Consider the following 20,387-nt stretch of genomic DNA (forward strand, 5'->3'; position numbering starts at 1 on the left):
GGCCAATTCCAGAAACTTAACAAAGGCTGCACCAAATGATGGCTAAGAAGTGTGTGAAATTGTCATAAGAGGATTGATTATAATTCAGAAGACGATTCTCAGAAATTTAAAAAAAAATGAAGCCCAGATCTCTAAGACTCTTTCCAGCTCTATAATCCTGTTAAAAATAAAATCTTAGCAAAACAAAATCAGTTGATATGTTTTGGTTTTAGGGAGAACTTAACTTCTGTTTGATGGAGAGAGGGATATGAGCAAAATTATTCTGTTGGTAGAAAGCCACCTTTTTCTGCCTTTCTCACTAATTGGGTACAACAGGAGATAAAAGGCTGTCTTCTCTTTGTTGATTCCAAGATATTTTTATTGCTATGTTTTAAACTCTTTGTCCTAGGAATTTTCAAACACATACAAAGTAGAGAGAAGAGCATCATTGACACCTGCGTACTCATAACCCAGCTTTATCAACCATCAACACACACCTCATCTTTTTTTTTAATCAATCCCCATTCCTCCCTTACTTATTTTAAACTACATTCTATACAATATTGTTTCATTTGTAAATGCTTTACTGCTATCACCAGGAAAGGCTCTTTAAAAGTATATAACCACAGTACCATCAGCACATCTAGAAATAGCAACAACAGTTTCTTAGTGCCGTGAAATATCCAGCCAGCAGCCTACTGGGGAGGGGAGTTTGGGAGAGGATGAATACATGCGGATACACAGCTAAGCCCCTTTGCTGGCCGCCTGAAACTGTCACATCGGTAACCGGCTACAGGCTAATATAAAATTTAAAGTTAAAAAAATAAAACATCTGGTCAGAGCTCAAGTTTCCCTGAAATTAAAAAATTTATATCTGGGGCCTTCCTCATGGTCCAGTGGTTAGGGATCTGCCTTGTAATGCAGGGGGCATGGGTTTGACCCCTCATCTGGGAGGACCCCTCATGCCTTGGGGCAACTGAGCTCATGCACCACAGCTACCGAAGCCAGGGCTCAGGGGCCCACAGGCCGCAACTACTGAGCCCACGCACCGCAAGGACTGGAGCCCGAGTGCCCTAGAACACTTGCTTTGCAGCAAGAAGCCACTGCGATGAGAAGCCCTCACTCCACACCTGGAGAAAACCCGCGCGCGGCAACGAAGACCAGCACAGCCAAAAAGAAACAAACGAAAATTAAAAACAAACACAAAAATATTTGGTGCCGTGTATTTGTCAAGAGCCTTAAAATGTTTAGACTTGGTAACTTCACTTCTAGAAAATTTCCTAAATCCAGAAACAGCTTTATACATAAAAGATGTTTTCTGCAGCTTTATTTGTAATAATGAAAGTTGGAATAAGTGAAATGGACACCCTAGGTGAATGATTAAGTGAGTGTGGGTAATACCCAATGAACAAGCATTGTGATTAGAGAAAGACAGTGATGTTTGACGTAATACACTTCACACCACCATTTATTATCAAGTTTTCTTGAAGCATCCTCTTTGCTCAAAGATAAAATATGAGTAATAACAGTATCTACCTCATGGAATGAGGACTAAGTAAAAATACACATAAAACACTCCGTAAAGTGTTTTCCTGGTACCAAGTGAGCCCTCAATATATGATCAGTGTATAATATGCAGCAATAAACGTGTTTTTGAAGAACTTGTAGTAACAGAAAAGTATTACAGTATCCAATTTAAAAGCCGGTAAGCAATTTTCCCACCATATAACCACAACCATGTTAAGGAAGTATACAAAGGTAGTATACCAAAATAACAATTTATCAGAGTGGTGATTCTCATCTCCCATCATTCTTATTTTGTAGAGGCAAAGTAAGTTCATTGCAGAAAAATTGTTAAGTGCAGAATAGAAAAAAAAATTAAGTTTTGATGGATTAAGGAGGGAGCAATCTTGAGATTTCCTTTTTAAAGCCCTCAATGTTTTCCACGCCCCAACCCGTGGCCGCCAAGGCCATTAGCACTCCCTTGTGGTCAAACAAAGCAACTACTCTTAGACAAAAATCCAATGAAGCATTAAATAGATGATTGTATCGCCCCACAGCGAGCGGAAATGTCACGCTGGGTCCTGTGCCATGGGACTTCCAACCCAAGCTCTATCTGAATCATGGGGCCAGGGGCAGCTTGGGGACATCGTGTGATTGTCCTCAGGTGAGAAACCTGGCTCAAGGATTTCATATGACTCATGAACTCATCATACTCGCCCCATGAATCTAGCTCACCCATCTCAGAACTATTGTATGAGCCATCCTGAAAACTCGTCTCCACTGTGTCCAACCTTCAGAGAGGAGACCCCCTGCCCTAGGGCTTCCTGCCTATGCAGAAGAAACCTAGCCAGCATCTGCCCACTGGAAGATCAGTAGAGAGAGAGAACCCAAGAGCCACACCTGAGTTTGTCATAGCTCCACCCACCTCAGATCCTCCCTGGGTCAACCCTGCTTTGTAAGGGGCGAAACCAGCTGCAGGACCTCGTTAAAGTCATCCAGCTCCTCCAAACCCATTTCCCTTCCTGTAAAGTGGGAGGAGCAGACCCGAGCTTCTGGGTTCCCGGCACCTGGATCAACAGCATCAAAACCACTTCGGGGGGAGGTGTTGACTAAATGAATTTTCATGCTTCCACCCAGAAATTCTGATGCAGGCAGTCTGTGGGGGATGAAGGGCTGGGAATCTGTAACTGACGAAAGCTCAGCAGGTGTGGGGACCTGGGACTCTTCAGATGCTCTTCCTTTCGGAATTGCCGGTCTCTGTCTTCTTCCTGAGGAGTCTGGAAAACTTCCTCCTGACTGTGGCATTGCTTCAAGAACATCCAAAAGGGACACATATGTCCTCATGGATAAGAGCAGGACTCTGGAGGTGGACTTCCTCCTGCATCTGCCCTTTCACCTTGCTAAGCTTCAGTTTCTTCCCCTGTGAGATGAAGAAGATAATGTTAGTATCTACTTTACAGGATTGTTGTACAGGGAAGATTAAATCACTTATTACAATGGTTTAATTATATTTCCATTTAATTATAATTATTTTAGCTACCAGTAAGTGGCTTAGATGGTAAAGAATCTGCCCACAGTGTGGGAAACCTGGGTTCATTTCCTCGGTTAGGAAGATCCCCTGGAGAAGGGAATGGCTACACATTCCAATATTCTTGCCTGGAGAATTCCATGGACAGAGGAGCCTGACGGGCTACAGTCCATCCTGAGTAACTAGTATACATACACACACATAATTATTTTATATATGCAAAGCCCAAAGCTCTTAAAACAGTGTGTAACACACAAAGGCTATTATTAGCAGTGATTATTTTAACTATTTTTATTGTTACTGTTCCATACAGATGAGTATCTTTTTTTTCAGAATTCTTAAAGTTTATACTCCATTAATAGTTATTGTAAAATATTGGCTACATTCCCTGTGTTGTACAATATATCTTTGTAGTTTATTTTACACCTACTAGTTTATATTTCTTAGTCCCCTATCCTATCTTGCCCTTGCTTCTTCCCTCTCCTCACCGATAACCACTACTTCATTCTCTGTGTCTGTGAGCCTGTTTCTTTTGTTGTTGTTGTTACAGATGGGTATCTTTAAATAATAATACTTTTTAAAAGGTACAACCCCTGGGGGAGTATGGGATGAATTGGGAGATTGGGATTGATGTATATACACTGTTGAGACTATGTAGAAAATAGATTGGAGAAGGCAATGGCACCCCACTCCAGTATTCTTGCCTGGAGAATCCCAGGGAGGGGGGAGCCTGGTGGGCTGTCGTCTATGGGGTCGCACAGAGTCAGACACGACTGAAGCGACTTAGCAGCAGCAGCAGCAGAAAATAGATAAGTAATGAGAACTTACTGTATAGCTCAGGGATCTCTACTCAGTGCTCTGTGGTAACCTAAATGGGAAGGAAATCCAAAAAAGAGGGGGCACGTGTATGTGTGTGTGTGTTAGGCAGTCGTGTCCGACTCTTTGCAACCCCATGGACAATGGCTGCCAGGCTCCTCTGTACATGGAACTCTCCAGGCAAGAATACTGGAGCGCGTTGTCATGCCCTTCTTCAGATATATGTATATGTATAGCTGGTTCTGGAGAAGGCAATGGCACCCCACTCCAGTACTCTTGCCTGGAAAATCCCATGGACGGGGGAGCCTGGTGGGCTGCAGTCCATGGGGTCGCTAAGAGTCGGACACGACTGAGCAACTTCACTTTCATGCATTGGAGAAGGAAATGGCAACCCACTCCAGTGTTCTTGCCTGGAGAATCCCAGGGACGGGGGAGCCTGGTGGGCTGCCATCTATGGGGTCACACAGAGTTGGACACGACTGAAGAGTCAGACATGACTTAGCAGCAGTAGCAGCTGGTTCACTTTTTTGAAGCAACTCTTCTCTGATAAAAATTAATTTAAAATATAAAAGATACAACCCTTAAACTGTGAAAAAGAACATATGAGGTGTAGTTAAAACTCTGGGTTCAAACCAGTCCTCTATCCCCTCCCAGAGTGAATGCAGGTGAACACCCAGGACAAAGATAAGCTGCACCATCTACAAAAGTGATGCTCCCTGAAAAAGATGTACAGAAGGGGTTGAGGGGTTTTAGGAAAAAGCCAGGCCAATTGTGGTGACAGGGGTCAGGTCTTAAAGACTATGGCCAGTATGTGATGATACAGAATAGGCTTTCCAAAGTGGGCCCCGGTACAGACACTCAAGAAGTTTCCAGTGGTCCAGGGACCTAAATTGGTCATTAAGATCCATGGACCACACCATTATTTTGACTCTATCCATGATGGGTCAGCTGACATGGGTGCTCAATGCTTTGCTGACCTCTCCCCAAGGGCATCCAGTGACTGTCCTGACTGCTCATTCGTCACCCCTAAAACTCAGAGGGGCTGCCTGAGCCTACTCAAGACCTCAACCCCATCCTCCTCTTTTTCACCTTTTTCTTTCTCTGCCAGGACACTCCCCTCACAACTCTCAGTCTCCAGATCTTTGGAGGATAGTTAACAGATACATGAATTTATTCAGCCACTGGGGTATGCTCAGAAATGATGCCCCAGAATACATACACATTTGAATCCCTGGACCTGTGGATGCTCCTTCTATGCAAAAAAATAAAAAAATCCTTGCAGATGTGAAGAAGTTAAGGTTCTTGAGATGGAGAGGCTATCCTCATTTATCTGAGTGGACTCTCAATGCGTCAAAAGTGTCTTTACATGATAGAAGCAGAGGGGGATTTGACCTGCAGAGAAGAAGGTGTCAGGAAGACAGAACAGAGAGAGACTTGAAGACACCATCCCTGGAGTGAATGCTCTACAAGTGAGGGAGGGCTTGGGAGTCAGGAGATCCGAGTTCGAGTCTCACTCTCCTTACTGGGGGATTCGAGGCAATCCTAATCTTTCGTTCCTTTGCCTGTAAAACTCCCGCAGTGACACAGGTGAGAAAGGTTCCCTCCTGCTGCAAATGCTATTAGGTTTAAGGGAAATGCTGGTAAGAACACCGTGTATAAACACATGCTACTGTTACCTCTGGGGCTGCGGGTGGGGTGGCCTCACGGTAGCCCTCAGATTCTGCCACCAGTAGCCACCCTGCTTTGAATTTTAGGAATAACAATTATAATAGGAGCATCTTGACTGCATGCCTACTATGTGCCAGGTGCTGTGCCAAGCATCTTATTTGCATCCTCCAGAGACACGTAGAAATGGGATAGTGGAGTTTGCACTTTGGTGTTTTTGTTATTATTGTTTTTGCACTTTGGAAGCAGAAAGACCTAAACTGGAATTTCAGCTGTGCCCTATTTAGTTATGTGGCCTCAGGCAGGCAACTGCACCTCCTAAGCCTCAGTATCCTCACAGACAAATAGCGCTTGCTTGCTGTCTTTTTTTTTAAAATAATTTGACCATGCCTTATGGCATGTGGGATCTTAGTTCCCTGACCAGGGGTTGAACCCGTGCCCCCTCCATGGGAAGCACAGAGTCTTAACTGCTGGACCACCAGGGAAGTTCTCAGAATGGTGCTGTTTTGACCTGTCTTCCTGGGAGGTCACAAGGATCAGCTCTACTCCAAGCAAACTGTCTGGCGTGGTCCTCTTATTACCATTTGTTCCCTATAATCAGTGGCGGCTTCGTGGTGAGCACACAGGTTCATAGGGGGTACACTGCTGTCTCCCAGGGTAGAAACGTCTGTGTGCCACTGGCATCCATTCAAAAGGCAGCATTTCCACTCCCGCCCCACGCCTGTGGAACCACAGAATCTTTCTCCCATGACAGCACCTAGACACACTCATACGTGGTAATTTTCAGGCCAGAGCTGAGCAACTAATTTTCCCACCTGAAATTCATTCTTTCTTCTTTTGTTATTACAGGCTGGGGAAAAGACATAATAAAAACCCTCTGAGTCTGGCAAAGAAAAACAACGGTGAAATGCAATTTGAAACCGGGAGTAATCATTGTGTCTACAATTCTAAAAAAATAAATAAATCAAGGAGTAGCTCTTAGAGACAGTTTTAAATCATGCAGAAGAGTCAGAGTTAGGAAAAAAATTCATTATTTTCCTCTCTAAAATGCTGCTCCTCCTGGACTTTCCATCCCCGCTCAAAGCCCCACGAACCCTCAGACCCACTGTTCCCAAACCCCAGGATGCTGTCAATATTCCCCTTTTAACTCCATCTAGCCACCCAGTCCCTTGATTTTCTGCCTCTTGCAGCCACAGGGCATTTTCATTAGTCCCCTGCCTTCAGGCTTGAACTTGGCTGGCAACCCTCCAAGCCAGCCGCCAAGGGATCTTCCTGAAACACAGATGAGAAGATTAGCAGGATGACTGTCAATTACTGAGAACATATGGGGCATCTACCATGTAGCTGGTATTCTTTCATTAACCTCCCAAAGCCTCTCTTTCTCTCTCTCTTTAGTCGCTAAGTCGTGTCCGACTCTTTCAGCCTCATGGGCTGTAGCCTGCCAGGCTCCTCCGTCTGTGGAATTCTCCAGGCTAGCACACTGGAGTGGTTTGCCATTTCCTACTCCAGGGGATCTTCCCGACCCAGGGATCGAACCCGGGTCTCCTGCACTGCAGGCAGATTCTTTACCGACTGAGCTATGAGGGGAGCCTCATTATTAGTCCTATTTCACTAATGAAGCAATTTGCTTCTGTAACTTGCCCAAGATCACTGACCTGGTAAACAGTGAAACTGGGACTTGAGCCCAGGTCTGGTGACTCCTGAGCTCTTCCCATGTCACTGCTTTCTCTCCTGGGCTTCCGACTGACCGCAGCCAAGTTTCCCAAACCACGCCCTGGGGACATCACTACATAAGATAGAATAAATTTTCTTTAAAGCAACAACACCAGTAAAATGTACGTGGAGGGGAGAAGTGACCAGTCTGCCTTAAATAAACTTAAGGCACGCTCCCTAGGCTGCCCAGTCTCAGAGAATCCCTGGCATATATTAAAGGCTTTTGTGTGTCCTACAATTATTTTAAAAAGAAAAAAAACACAACCCACTTTAACCTAGAGTTTTCCAAAGTTATTTTGCCATGGAACCCCTTTGCTCTGAGCATCCATCACAGCCTGAAGGAGGACAGGTGTTCCTCGGCACACAGTCTGGGAATCACCTGCCTTCCAGCTCAGGCCCCACAAGCCCTGGGGCTGGGCTCAGCTGCCTCTCCAGTTTCACCTCCTCTTAAGCCTTTTGCTCCAGCCCCTCGTCAATGCTCAGGTTTCCTCTAACACGCCAGGGCATTCCTACCTGTGTGCCTTTATATGAGCTGTTCCCACCCTGAGTCTGCAATGCCCTTTCCTCCTTCCCTCCTCGAGGCGGTCTGGCTGAAATGTCTCCTATTCCGGAAGTGATTTCCTGGTCTTCTAACCAGAGCTAATCACGCCTTGTACCTCGAACTTACCTCTAGTAAAACACATTTCTCCAAAAAACATTTGTCTCCCCAAAGCTGTTTCCTGTGGTGGCCTGTGAGCTTCTAGTAGGGCAGACCGTGCTTGCTTTATTTCAGAATCAACACCGCACACAAGGCCTGGTACACATCAGTTGTTTGCCAGGCGAACCTCCTTAGCTGCCTTCTAGTCTATTTTCTTAATACAGTTTTCTGATTATACATAGCACTCAAGCCCACTGTGAGATCTGAAAAAATACACATATATATGATGATATATATTTAAAGAAGAAATACCCATAATCCTGATGGGAGAGACCGACTGAGGGGGAAATTGGGTCTTGTTCTGATGGGCGGGGTCATGCTCAGTAAATCTTTAATCCAATTTTCTGTTGATGGGTGGGAATCAAATCCCTTATGATTATACAGTGAGAGTGAGAAATAGATTCAAGGAATTAGATCTGATAGAGTGCCTGAAGAACTATGGATGGAGGTTCATGACATTGTACAGGAGGCAGGGATTAAGACCATCTCCAAGAAAAAGAAATGCAAAAAGGCAAAATGGTTGTCTGAGGAGGCCTTACAAATAGCTGTGAATAGAAGAGAAGCGAAAGGCAAAGGAGAAAAGGAAAGATATATCCATTTGAATGCAGAGTTCCAAAGAATAGCAAGGAGAGATAAGAAAGCCTTCCTCAGCGATCAATGCAAAGAAATAGAGGAAAACAATAGAATAGGAAAGACTAGAGATCTCTTCAAGAAAATTAGAGCTGCCAAGGGAACATTTCATGCAAAGATGGGCTTGATAAAGGACAGAAATCATATGGACCTAACAAAAGCAGAAGATATTAAGAAAAGGTGGCAAGAATACACAGAGGAACTGTACAAAAAAAGATCTTCACAACCCAGATAATCATGATGATGTGATTACTCACCTAGAGCCAGACATCCTGGAATACAAAGTGAAGTGGGCCTTAGGAAGCACCACTACAAACAAAGCTAGTGGAGGCGATGGAATTCCAGTTGAGCTATTTCAAATCCTAAAAGATGATGCTATTAAAGTGCTGTACTCAATATGCCAGCAAATTTGGAAAACTCAGCAGTGGCCACAGGACTGGAAAAGGTCAGTTTTCATTCCAATCCCAAAGAAAGGCAATGCCAAAGAATGCTCAAACTACCGCACAATTGCACTCATCTCACAGGCTTGCAAATTAATGCTCAAAATTCTCCAAGCCAGACTTCAGCAATACATGAACCATGAAATTCCAGATGTTCAAGCTGGATTTAGAAAAGGCAGAGGAACCAGAGACCAAATTGCCAACATCTGTTGGATCATTGAAAAAGCAAGAGAGTTCCAGAAAAACATCTACTTCTGCTTTATTGACTATGCCAAAGCCCTTGGATGTGTGGATCACCACAAACTGTGGAAAATTCTGAAAGAGATGGGAATACTAAACCACCTGACCTGCCTCCTGAGAAATCTGTATGCAGGGCAGGAAGCAACAGTTAGAACTGGACATGGAACAACAGACTGGTTCCAAATCGGAAAAGGAGTACATCAAGGCTGTATATTGTCACCCTGCTTATTTAACATATATGCAGAATACATCATGAGAAACGCTGGGCTGGATGAAGCACAAGCTGGAATCAAGATTGCCGGGAGAAACATCAATAACCTCAGGTATGCAGATGACACCACCCTTATGGCAGAAAGCAAAGAAGAACTAAAGAGCCTCTTGATGAAAGTGAAAGAGGAGAGTGAAAAAGTTGGCTTAAAACTCAACATTCAGAAAACTAAGATCATGCATCTGATCCCATCACTTCATGGCAAATCGATGGAGAAACAGTGGAAACAGTGGCAGACTTTATTTGGGGGGGCTCCAAAATCACTGCAGATGGTGATTGCAGCCATGAAATTAAGACGCTTGCTACTTGGAGGAAAAGTTATGACCAACCTAGACAGCATATTAAAAAGCAGAGACATTACTTTGCCAACAAAGGTCCGTCTAGTCAAAGCTATGGTTTTTCCTGTGGTCATGTATGGATGTGAGAGTTGGACTATAAGGAAACCTAAGCAGCAAAGAATTGATGCTTTTGAACTGTGGTGCTGGAGAAGACTCTTGAGAGTCCCTTGGACTGCAAGAAGATCCAACCAGTCCATCCTAAAGGAAATCAGTCCTGAATGTTCATCAGAAGGACCAATGTTGAAGCTGAAACTACAATACTTTGGCCACCTGATGTGAAAAACTGACTTATTGGAAAACCCCTGATGCTGGGAAAGATTGAGGGCAGGAGGAGAAGGGGATCACAGAATGAGATGGTTGGATGGCATCACCAACTCAATGGACGTGAGTCTGAGTAAACTCCGGGAGTTGGTGATGGACAGGGAAGCCTGGCGTGCTGCAGTCCATGGGGTCGCAAAGAGTCAGACACAATTGAGTGACTGAACTGATTGAACTAACCCATAATCCTAGAGGGTTCAGGGTGAATGATTCTCAAACTTACATCAAAACATAAGAAGGACCTGTATGAGCTTATTAAAAACAGAAATGCTTAAACTGCAGCTGAACCATCCAGCTTCTGTCCCAGTGTGTGTTTGTGTGCACACACATGTATTTAATAAACTTCCAGTTGATTCTAAAAGACATCCCTTGGGAATTCCCTGGCGATCCAGTGGTTAAGATGCCACACTTCCAGTGGAGGGGCTGAGAGTTCTATCCTTTGTCGGGGAACTAAGATCCCACATGGCATGTGAATGGGTGTCCGACTCTTCACGACCCTGTGGACTGCTCCTCTGTTGATGGGATTTTCCAGGCAAGAATACTGGAATGGGTTGCCAGTCCCTTCTCCAGGGGATCTTCCTGACTCAAGGGATTGAACCAGGGTCTCCTGCATTGCAGGCAGATTCTTTACTGTCTGAACCACCGGGGAAGCCCCCACCATGTGGTGAAGCCAAATTAAAAAATAAAGAAAATAAAATGTACTGGGAATTCCCTGGCAAATTCACTGATTAGGATTCTGCACTTTTCATGGCCAGGGCCAGGGTTCAATTCCTGGTGGGTCTCAAAAGCCACCTGGTGCAGTCAAAAAAAGAAAAAAATGAATCCCTCATCAAGCATCACTGCTTAGGTGATTTCCCATGTTTTTGAACTATGAACAAGACAGTGATGAACAATTTTGTATGTAAATCTTCGTCTGTGGGTCTACTGATTGCCTTAGGAAAGATTCCTGGAAATGGAATGGTGGCGCCAAAGCAGGAAGGTTTCTCAGGCTCTCGGAGGAGTTATTCTCTGGGAAGATGGTGCTGCTCCCCTCTCCCGCCGGCAGCTTGTGAAGATGCTTGTCCCACCACGCCCCCATTATTATGGCCATTTTGGACAAGAAAGAATACAAGAATAGTTGCTATTAAATGTGAAAGAAAAATTGCCTAGCTGGGTGGTTTTTTAAAGAGGGACATTTAGCAAGCTTTTGAAGTATAATTACTGTTTAATCAAGCCTGGGAAAGCACAGTCATTAGTCTCTTTTTGTGCACGCTTAGTAATTTTGCCAACGAACGCTGTGAGCACCCATCACTTCATCTGCTTTCCAGGGCTTATGCCGCTTGTCTGTTTTCCTAGAAGAGCTTCAATCTCTCGTGCACTCTCTCTGTCTTTGTGTCTCTGTCTCTCTTGCTTTTGCTGAGGTATATAGACATTCGGTTTAGATTCTTCTTTTCCGGAGTCTCAGGTAACGGTCAGGTTCCCTTACCCTAGATGCTTGCACCCACCTGGTGGGCAGGGGGCTGCTGACTGCCCACCACCTAGAATGGTGGTGTTAAGCACCATTCCCTGGTGGTGCAGTGTATAAGAATCCGCCTGACAATGCAGGGGACATGAGTTCGATCCCAGGTCCAGGAAGATCTCACATGCCCCAAAGCAACTAAGCCCATGGGCCACAACTACTGAGCCAGCTCTCTAGAGCCCTCAATCCACAACTTCTGAGGTCTGTGTGCCCTAGAACCCATGCTCTGCAACCAGAGAAACCATTGGAATGAGAAGCCTGAACACCGCAATGAAGAGTAGCCCCCACTCGCTGTGACTAGAGAAAGCCCAAACGCAGCAATTAAGACACATCACAGTCAAAAAATAAATAAAGAGATCTTGAAAAAAAAAATGAAGCAAAAAAGACTAAACCTATATAGACAGTGGGAGGATATCGACTGTTAAATGAAAACAGCACGAGAAAAAAACATGTTCGGAATGATCTCATTTCTGTGAAAGGAAATCATTCATTCAAACAGCATTTAATAAGGACCTATTGTGGCTCAGAGGGTAAAGAATCTGCCTGCAATGCAGGAGACCAGGGTTCAATCCCTGGGTTGGGAAGATTCCCCCAGAGGAGGGAATGGCAACTCACTCCAGTGTTCTTGCCTGGAAAATGCTATGGACAGAAGAGCCTGGCAGGCTACAGTCAGTCCATGGGGTCGCAAAGGCTCAGACCTGACTGAGCAATTAACACTCACTCACTCATATGCCAGACACTGTGAATAAATAGGTAAATCCACACAAAACTTGCCTACATGGATGTGCATAACCAGGGTTTATCACTAAACAGGAAGGACCCTGGAAGGACCTGTTCACCCTGGTTATTTCGAGGCAGAGTGCACAGGAGCAGGGAAACAGTTTTAAGAAGAGTTTTCATATTTTACTCTCTATCCTTCTATATTGGATTTTTTCCACAATAAATATGCACCACGTTTGCAATTTAAAACAATATAGAACGAAGACATGAAATAGCAGGGAAACAGAGCTCATGATACAGCCAGGCTGGGGGACCCAGGCCTGAGCTAATTTCTCGCCTCTGCTTCTTGGGACTCCGTCACTTTTCTCTCCATCCACCCAAAGGTTTGGTCTTCAATCTCTCCAGAGAAATCAGCCAGAGAAACAGAGATAAACGTTGTAGGGTAGGGTTCAAGTTTACCCCAGCTGTTACCACTTGGTCCACTGGTCCCAGGTCTCCTGGAGGAGTTCCTTGTGACTTAAATGTGTCCATGTATGATAGTGATTCCTTTTATTTTTAATTTCGGAAACTTTCCAGCCTTCAGAAAAGTCACAAGAAGTAATACAATGAACACTTGTATATTCTTCACCTGGATTCACTAGTTGTTAACATTTTGCACGTTTGCTTTATTTCATTCTCCTTTTATGTATTAATTGTAATCTTTGCTGAATTGTTTGAAATTTAGGTATAGACTTCATGACTTTTTATTCCTAATACTAAGAAAATATCTTGCATATGGTGTGTTATCACACATGGGAAACTGAACATTAACACTTTGCTATTATCTTGCATACCTTTCATATTCAAATATTCCCAATTGGCCCTATATTGTCCTTGAGTAACTCCTTAAAAAAAAAAAAAAGATTTGAGATCCAATCCAAGATCACAGGTTGCATTTAGTTGTCCAGTCTTTTTTAAGTACCCTTTAATCTCGAGAAGTTCCTCAGCCCGTTTTGGTCTTTTCTGATATGGAGGTACTTAGAAGTCCAAGCCAATTGTGTTAAAACTACCGCCACTTTAAAGGCAATACTGAATTCTACAAGAGATGTGAATTTTCGTATGCTACCGCTAGGTGACGCTCTCAGCAGCTCTTGCCCTTCAACAGCCCTTATGAAAGGATCCTTATTTTAAGGATTGTCTCAACCAAATAAGGCGCTTACTAGGTAAAGCATGTTTATGATGCCTGTATATTGGGAGAAGGGATAATTTAGGAGTTTGGAGTTCAAAGATACACACTACTGTATATGTAATAGATAATCAACAAAGACCTACTGTATAGCACAGGGAAGTATACTCAATATCTTGCAATAACCTATAATGGAAAAGAATCTGAAAACAAAACAAAAGCACACAGATAAAACTGAATCATTTTGCCATCTATCTGAAGCACACATTGTACCTTAACTGTATTTTTTTTTTAAGATTTTTTTAAAAATGTGGACTATTTTTTAAAGTCTTTATTGAACTTTTTACAATATTGCTTCTGTTTAATGTTTTTGTTTTTGGGCCACAAGGCATGTGGGATCTTAGGTGCCCAACCAGGGATCAAACCCACACCCTCTGCACTGGAAGGCGAAGTCTTAATCACTTGACTACCAGGGAAGTCCCAATCAACTGTATTTTAATAAAAATTAAACGAAAATAAAATGCCTGTATATTTATAAATGTGGTATCTTTTCAAGATACCTTGATGCTTTTGGATTGTGGTGCTGCAGAAGATTCTTGTCCTTTGGACTGCAAGGAGATCAAACCAGTCAGTCCTAAAGGAATTCACCCCTGACTATTCACTGGAAGGACTGATGCTGAAGCTGAAGCTCCCATGTTTTGGCCACAAGATTCAAAGAGCCAACTCACTGGAAAAGATTGAAGGCAGGAGAAGGGAGCGACAGAGGATGAGATGGTTGGTGGCATCACCGACTCAATGGACATGAACTTGAGCAAACTCTAGGAGATAGTGGAGGACAGGGAAACCTGCCTTGCTACAGTCCATGGGGTTGCAAAGAGTTGGACGTGATTTAGTGACTGAACAATAGAAACATCCTTTCAAGAATGTCCTCCCAGCAACACCCAGATATTGTTTATCCGGATGCTGATTCAGTGGGGCTGGTGTAGGTCCTAAGATTATGCCTTTCTAACAAATTTCAGGGTGACTGTGATTGGGGAACATACCTGGAGGAGCAGGGTTAGGACAAGCATATGAAGAATCATATCTATTTACACTTGAAATGTGAAAGTGTTAGTCACTCAGTAGTGTCTATGACTCTTTGTGACCCCATGGACTGGGGCCCCCCAGGCTCCTCTGTCCACGGGATTCTCCAGACAAGAATACTGGAGTGGGTAGCCGTGCCCTCCTCCAGGGGATCTTCCCAACCACAGGGGATTAAACCTGTGTCTCTTGCACCTCCTGCATTACAGGCGGATTCTTTACCATCTGAGCCATCAGTGAGGCAACTTTTATTTTTCTGTCAGAGCCAGCAATGGAGCTGATCTGGTCTCCTGCCTTTTCCCTCCTTCCCTCCCTCCCTCCCTCCCGCACTCCCCGGCCCTTTGACCTTGGTGCTTCTCGGCCACAGCGCCTCTGTTCTAGCTGTCCTCTCTGCCTGCACACTCTTCCCCCAGGTATGCTTCTGTCTGGCCAACTCCATCAGCTTCCTCAAGTCTTTCCCTAAATCTCACTTCTTCTTCTTCTTTGTTTATATATATATATATTTTACTGAAGTCTTCCCTGATGGCTCAGATGGTAAAAAAAAAAAAATCTGTCTGCAATTCAAGAGACCTGGGTTTTATCCCTGGGTCAGGAAGATCCCTTGGAGAAGGGAATGGCAACCCACTCTGCAATCTTGCCTTGAGAATTCCATGGACAGAGGAGCCTTTCGGGCTATAGTCTACGGGGTCACAAGGAGTCAGACACGACTGAGTGACTAACACACACACAGCTGATTTACAATGTAGCAATCTCTGCTGTACAGCAAAGTGATTCAGTTATACACATACAGACATTCTTTTTTTTCATGTTATTTTCCATTATGGTTTATCACAGGGTATTGAATATAGTTCTCTGCGCTATACAGTAGGCCCCTGTTGTTCTTTCATTCTATATATAATAGTTGACATCTGCTAATCTCACACTGCCAGTCCTTCCCTTCCCCTCCCCTCTCCCCCTTGGCAACCACAAGTCTATTTTCTATGTCTCTGAGTCTGTTTCTCTTTCATAAGGAGGTATAGTTGTGCCATATTTTAGCCAAATCTCACTTCTTATCGAGGTTTGCCCAGACTACCCTATTGAACGCTGCCCCCTGCCCCCAGGGATTTCCTCTCTCCTTCAATCTGCTCAGTTCTTTTCCTATAACCCTTACCATCTTTTCATGTATCATGTAATATGCTTATTATATTAACTGCTTATTTCTCTCTCTGTAGTAAGTTCCATGAGGGCAGATCTCTCTATTTTCTTCACTGATATATCCCTGGTACCTAGAACAGTGTCTGGCACATCGTAGGTTCACAAGAAAATATTTGTGGTCCTTAACGAGAGCTTCAAGGTGGCAGCTCCCAATCCCCTCATTCAGTTGATGAAGAAATGAGCTCCAGATCTTTGAGCATGATAAAGAAGTGCGCAAGGGTCATAGGGACTGTAGGGCGATTGTCCAGTTTGTCTAAATGAATATAACTTAAAAGCAGGACTTGTTTGTATCAGTCAATTTTTCCTTTTTTCTTTTTCCGTTTGTTGTTGGTTTTTTTCCTATCAGTTAAATTTTAAGCTGCCATCTTAATTGTTATTATTTGTGTTCGGCCTTTTCCCAAAAGGATCTGAAGCTGCCGAAGAGATGAAATGTCATATAAAACAGAACAGTTAGGAATCAAGTTGGAAGCGATAGCATCTAAAGGAAGAGGGAGTTGACTTTAACAAGCCCTTGATGGTAGTTAATTGCCCTAATGGGGTATAGAATTTGGCTCTGAATTCTTTGGCAGCCGAGTCAAACGGGAAGCATGTGGGGCTGCAGAGTATTCCTTGTCTGTGCTAAGAATGTCTGAACACTCAGCAGGGACGCACTTCCAGGAGGAATTCAGTACAAGCCCAGAGAACTCTGTGTGACATCCAGTGGCCCCAAGTGGGCTCCTGTTTACGAAAACCCCCAAAATCCTCAGTGACGAATGTGATCCTTTTATCCGGGAACACTAAGAGCGTGACGTTAAAACACATAATGATAACATTTATGGTTCCTGTGAGTTCTTTTCTGATGCTCTACCTGAAAATAAAGATGAAAACCAAAGAATCTAGAAGAAAACACAGATAAACATGTCTGTGTGCTCAGTCTCTTCAGTCGTGTCTGACACTTTTCGGCTCTACGGACTGGAGCCCCCCAGGTTCCTCTGTCCATGGGATTCTCCAGGCAAGGATACTGGAGTGGGTTTCCATGTCCTCCTCCAGGGGATCTTCCTCACCCAGGGATCAAACTCATTCCTCCTGTGGCTCCTGCATTGCTGGCAGATTCTTCACTGCTGAGCCACCTGAGGAAGCCCCAGTAAACATGTACGTCTAGGAATACCTTTTACAAATATTTGCTGTCTCAGATCTTTGACAAATATTGAACCAGAGGCAATTCATGGACTGAATTTTCATATGTTCAGTGGCAGGGAGATATTTATTTTTTACTGGATGGCACAGTGTTAAAGAATCAATGCAGGAGACGAGGGTTTGATCCCTGGGTTGGGAAGATGCCCTGGAGTGGGAAATGGCAACCCACTCCAGTATTCTTGCCTGGAAAATTCCACGGACAGAGGAGTCTGGCAGGCCACAGTCCATGGGGTCACAAAATCTCAAATACAACTGAGCAAATGAGACAGAAGCATGAGAATACACCAAGCACTATAAATAGAATCCTCTTTCTTTTTTTCTCAGAGGGTACCCCCCTAGACCCAAGGACAGAGAGGGCAAGAGGGAAAGTCACTTCTGTTTATTTAAGTTGCAGAAAGTATTTGCTAGGGTGTATTTTGTATCCAAAAGAAGTATCCAGCAAATTCACCTCTTGGGCCACCAGGAAGCTGTCCTCCACCATCAAGTAAGGACAATCGCTCTCTGTGTTCTGTTGATGCTTTTTCAAAACCCAGTTCTTTTACAAAGCTGCTGAATATTCTGTATTTTAATACATGATAATACGTTTTTTCTTATAGATTCCTTGTCTCAAAAATTATTTAAAGATTTCCCCTTTAAGGTAATTCACAGCCTAATGACAGGAATAAGCAAACCTTAACAAATAACTATAAGAAATGTGATGGGTGCCATACTCATCAGTACATGGGTAAGAGCGGCTGGACCATTTCCTTTAACAACAACGTACTTCCTCTTTTTACATTTGTACATCGTTATATCATGGATTGTTCCACTGGGATCAGTCTTTTTATTTTTTAAAAAAATATTTATCTAGTTATCAAGTAAAGAGCTGTGCTAGGTCTTAGTTGCAGCACGTGGGAACTTTAGCTGCAGCATGCAAACTCTTAGTTGTGGCGTGTGGGATCTAGTTCCTTGATCAGGGATCAAACCCAGGCCCCCTGCATTGGGCGTGCAGAGTCTTAGCCACTGGATTACCAGGGAAGCATCTGGTAAACTTTTAAATAGAAATCACGGGACTTCCCATGGCCCAGTGGTTAAGAATCCGCCTGCCAACGCAGAGGAAACAGGTTTGATTCCTGGTCCAGGAAGCTTCCATATGCCATGGGGCGACAGAGCTGGTGCCCCACAACCCTTAGAGTCCACGCTCTGCAACAAGAGAGTAGCCCCCCACTCTCTGCAACTAGAGAAAGTCCGAGCAACAACAAAGACTCAGTGCAGCCAAAAATAAAACAATTAATTCAATTTTAAAAAAAGAAAAAGAAATCATCTCCAACTGAGCCCCACCCTCTCTGCTTCTGCCCGTCACAGCCGTGTCACACATGCATGGAATGTTCTTTCTCCTCCTGGCACTGGTTCTGCCACACCACCCCGGGCTGCGATATATCAAGTGGTGGGCCCACCTGGGGCTGGATTCTACTCCAGACCAACTCTGGGCTTTTGCCTGAATGGCCTGGAATCCTCTGCTTCCACTACACGGATTAGCTGCATCCGTCCTGAAAGAAGAGACCAGCTTGGGTTTGGCAAACAGCCAGCTGTGTGCAAACGGCAGGAGGGCAGGGGTGGTAGCAGTGGGGGTGGGGGGTGGAGGGGAAGGTGCCATCTTTGAGGGCTGGGTCAGCTTGTAACTGGCTTGTAGTCTGTGTTGGTTATTTGTGGGCTCCTGCTTCTTCAAGGCCAGAGAAGGCAATGGCACCCCACTCCAGCACTCTTGCCTGGAAAATCTCATGGACAGAGGAGCCTGGTGGGCCACAGTCCATGGGGTCGCTAAGAGTTGGACACAACAGAGTGGCTTCACTTTCACTTTTCACTTTCATGCATTGGAGAAGGAAATGATAACCCACTCCAGTGTTCTTGCCTAGAGAATCCCAGGGACGGGGGAGCCACATGAGCTGCCGTCTATGGGGTTGTACAGAGTCGGACATGACTGAAGCAACTTAGCAGCAGCAGCAGCAGCAGCAGCAGCTTCTTCAAGGTGTCTGCTTATCTTGACATCTTCTGCACAGCTGTGGAATATGCAAAGCCTTGCACAAACCAGGCGCTCATAGCTTGTTGAATAAGCCCTGATGAGCAAAGGTGATATATTGGACTGTTTGGAGTCACATTGCCTAGATTTTCACTTTTTGCTTTCAATATCACATCCCCATATGCCAACACCTCCCACAAAACAGAGAGAAGCACCTGTGTTGGTCTTGGCACGTGATCTGTTCAAGGGCAGGGAGGGGCCATCTGTGTTCTCTATTGCTCTGTGCATGTGTTCGTGTGCACATGCGTGGCCCCAGGCTCCTGTGGGTGTTCACACACATTGACTTATGTAGGTTTTTTTAAATCTGCACTGAGTCTTAGTTGCAGCGTGCGGGATCTTTCAGTTGTGGGATGTGGGATCTAGTTACCTGACCAGGTATCAAACCCGGGCCCCCTGCATTGGGAGCGTGGAGTCTTAGCCACTGGACCACCAGGGATGTCCCTGTCTACTTATGTTTGCTCATGGACCAAGGGTTGGACAGCTGTGTCCCTGAAAAGCAGCAAGTGGAACTCGGACAAATTCAGAGTTGAATACAGTTAGATCAACAGGTCTCAACCTGTTCAAGTTTAAGGATCCTTCTTCAACTAACATAAAAAAATTGCAGATTCTCATATGAACTTGTCTTTTCTGCATTTGCAAATTGATTTTTAAAAAATGTCCCTATGCATTTGAAAACCTTTTGCAATGGTTCCCAGTCTCTCCAGATCTGGGGGTTCACTTCCCATATTAACACCAGAAAGGAATACCTCCTGTGAACCCCTAACATTCTAGCAACTTTCCCCCTAAACAAACATGACCAAAAGCGTGAGCAAAGTACCACAAGCCCCAGAGGCCACATATATCAGTTCTCTGATGCATCGTCTAACCTCACACAGGATCTGCACCTTAACAGATACTGAGAAAATACTTCTTGCTAAAACATCCAGAAAGGTGAGGATGGAACCGCTGGTTAGGCTCGCTCACCAGCTATGCTCTATGGTCCTGCACACCAACCTCAAAGAGCATGATTCCAAGTTCTACGTAAGGGACTTCCCTGGTGCTCCAGTGGCTAACCGTCCATGCTCCCAATGCAGGGGGCCTGGGTTCAATCCCTAGTCAGGGAACTAGAGTCCACAAGCCATGATAAAAATTGAAGATCCAGAGTGCCAAAACTGAGACCTGGTTAGCCAAATATATAAATAAATATGTTTTTTAAAAGTTCTGTGTAGAAGGCCTGACTTATCACCCTCAAACTTGGCTCTGCAACAAACATCACATTACTTTATTATGGTGAAATGAAACAAAGTCTGTTCCTGGGCCTCCATTCTGCCAGCCTATTGGGAAATTTAACATTGGCCTCAATCGGCAAATCCCTTCTCTA

At 44.3% G+C, this 20,387-nt stretch overlaps 1 protein-coding gene across 7 annotated transcripts in view; it reads right to left on the reverse strand.

Annotated features, from left to right (window-relative positions):
• Nucleotides 1-331: 331 nt before the first annotated feature.
• PECAM1 (platelet and endothelial cell adhesion molecule 1) overlaps nt 332-20,387 on the reverse strand; it is a 129,939-nt gene continuing 109,883 nt past the window's right edge. For all 7 annotated transcript variants that reach the window (XM_069541776.1, XM_069541777.1, XM_069541774.1 and 4 more), the window contains one exon: nt 332-2,902. In XM_069541776.1, coding sequence (XP_069397877.1) covers nt 2,792-2,902 — 111 coding nt within the window. In that variant the 3' untranslated portion in view covers nt 332-2,791. The remainder of the gene's footprint in view (nt 2,903-20,387) is intronic.

Source organism: Ovis canadensis, chromosome 11, assembly GCF_042477335.2.
Source record: "Ovis canadensis isolate MfBH-ARS-UI-01 breed Bighorn chromosome 11, ARS-UI_OviCan_v2, whole genome shotgun sequence".
Classification (NCBI taxonomy): domain Eukaryota; kingdom Metazoa; phylum Chordata; class Mammalia; order Artiodactyla; family Bovidae; genus Ovis; species Ovis canadensis.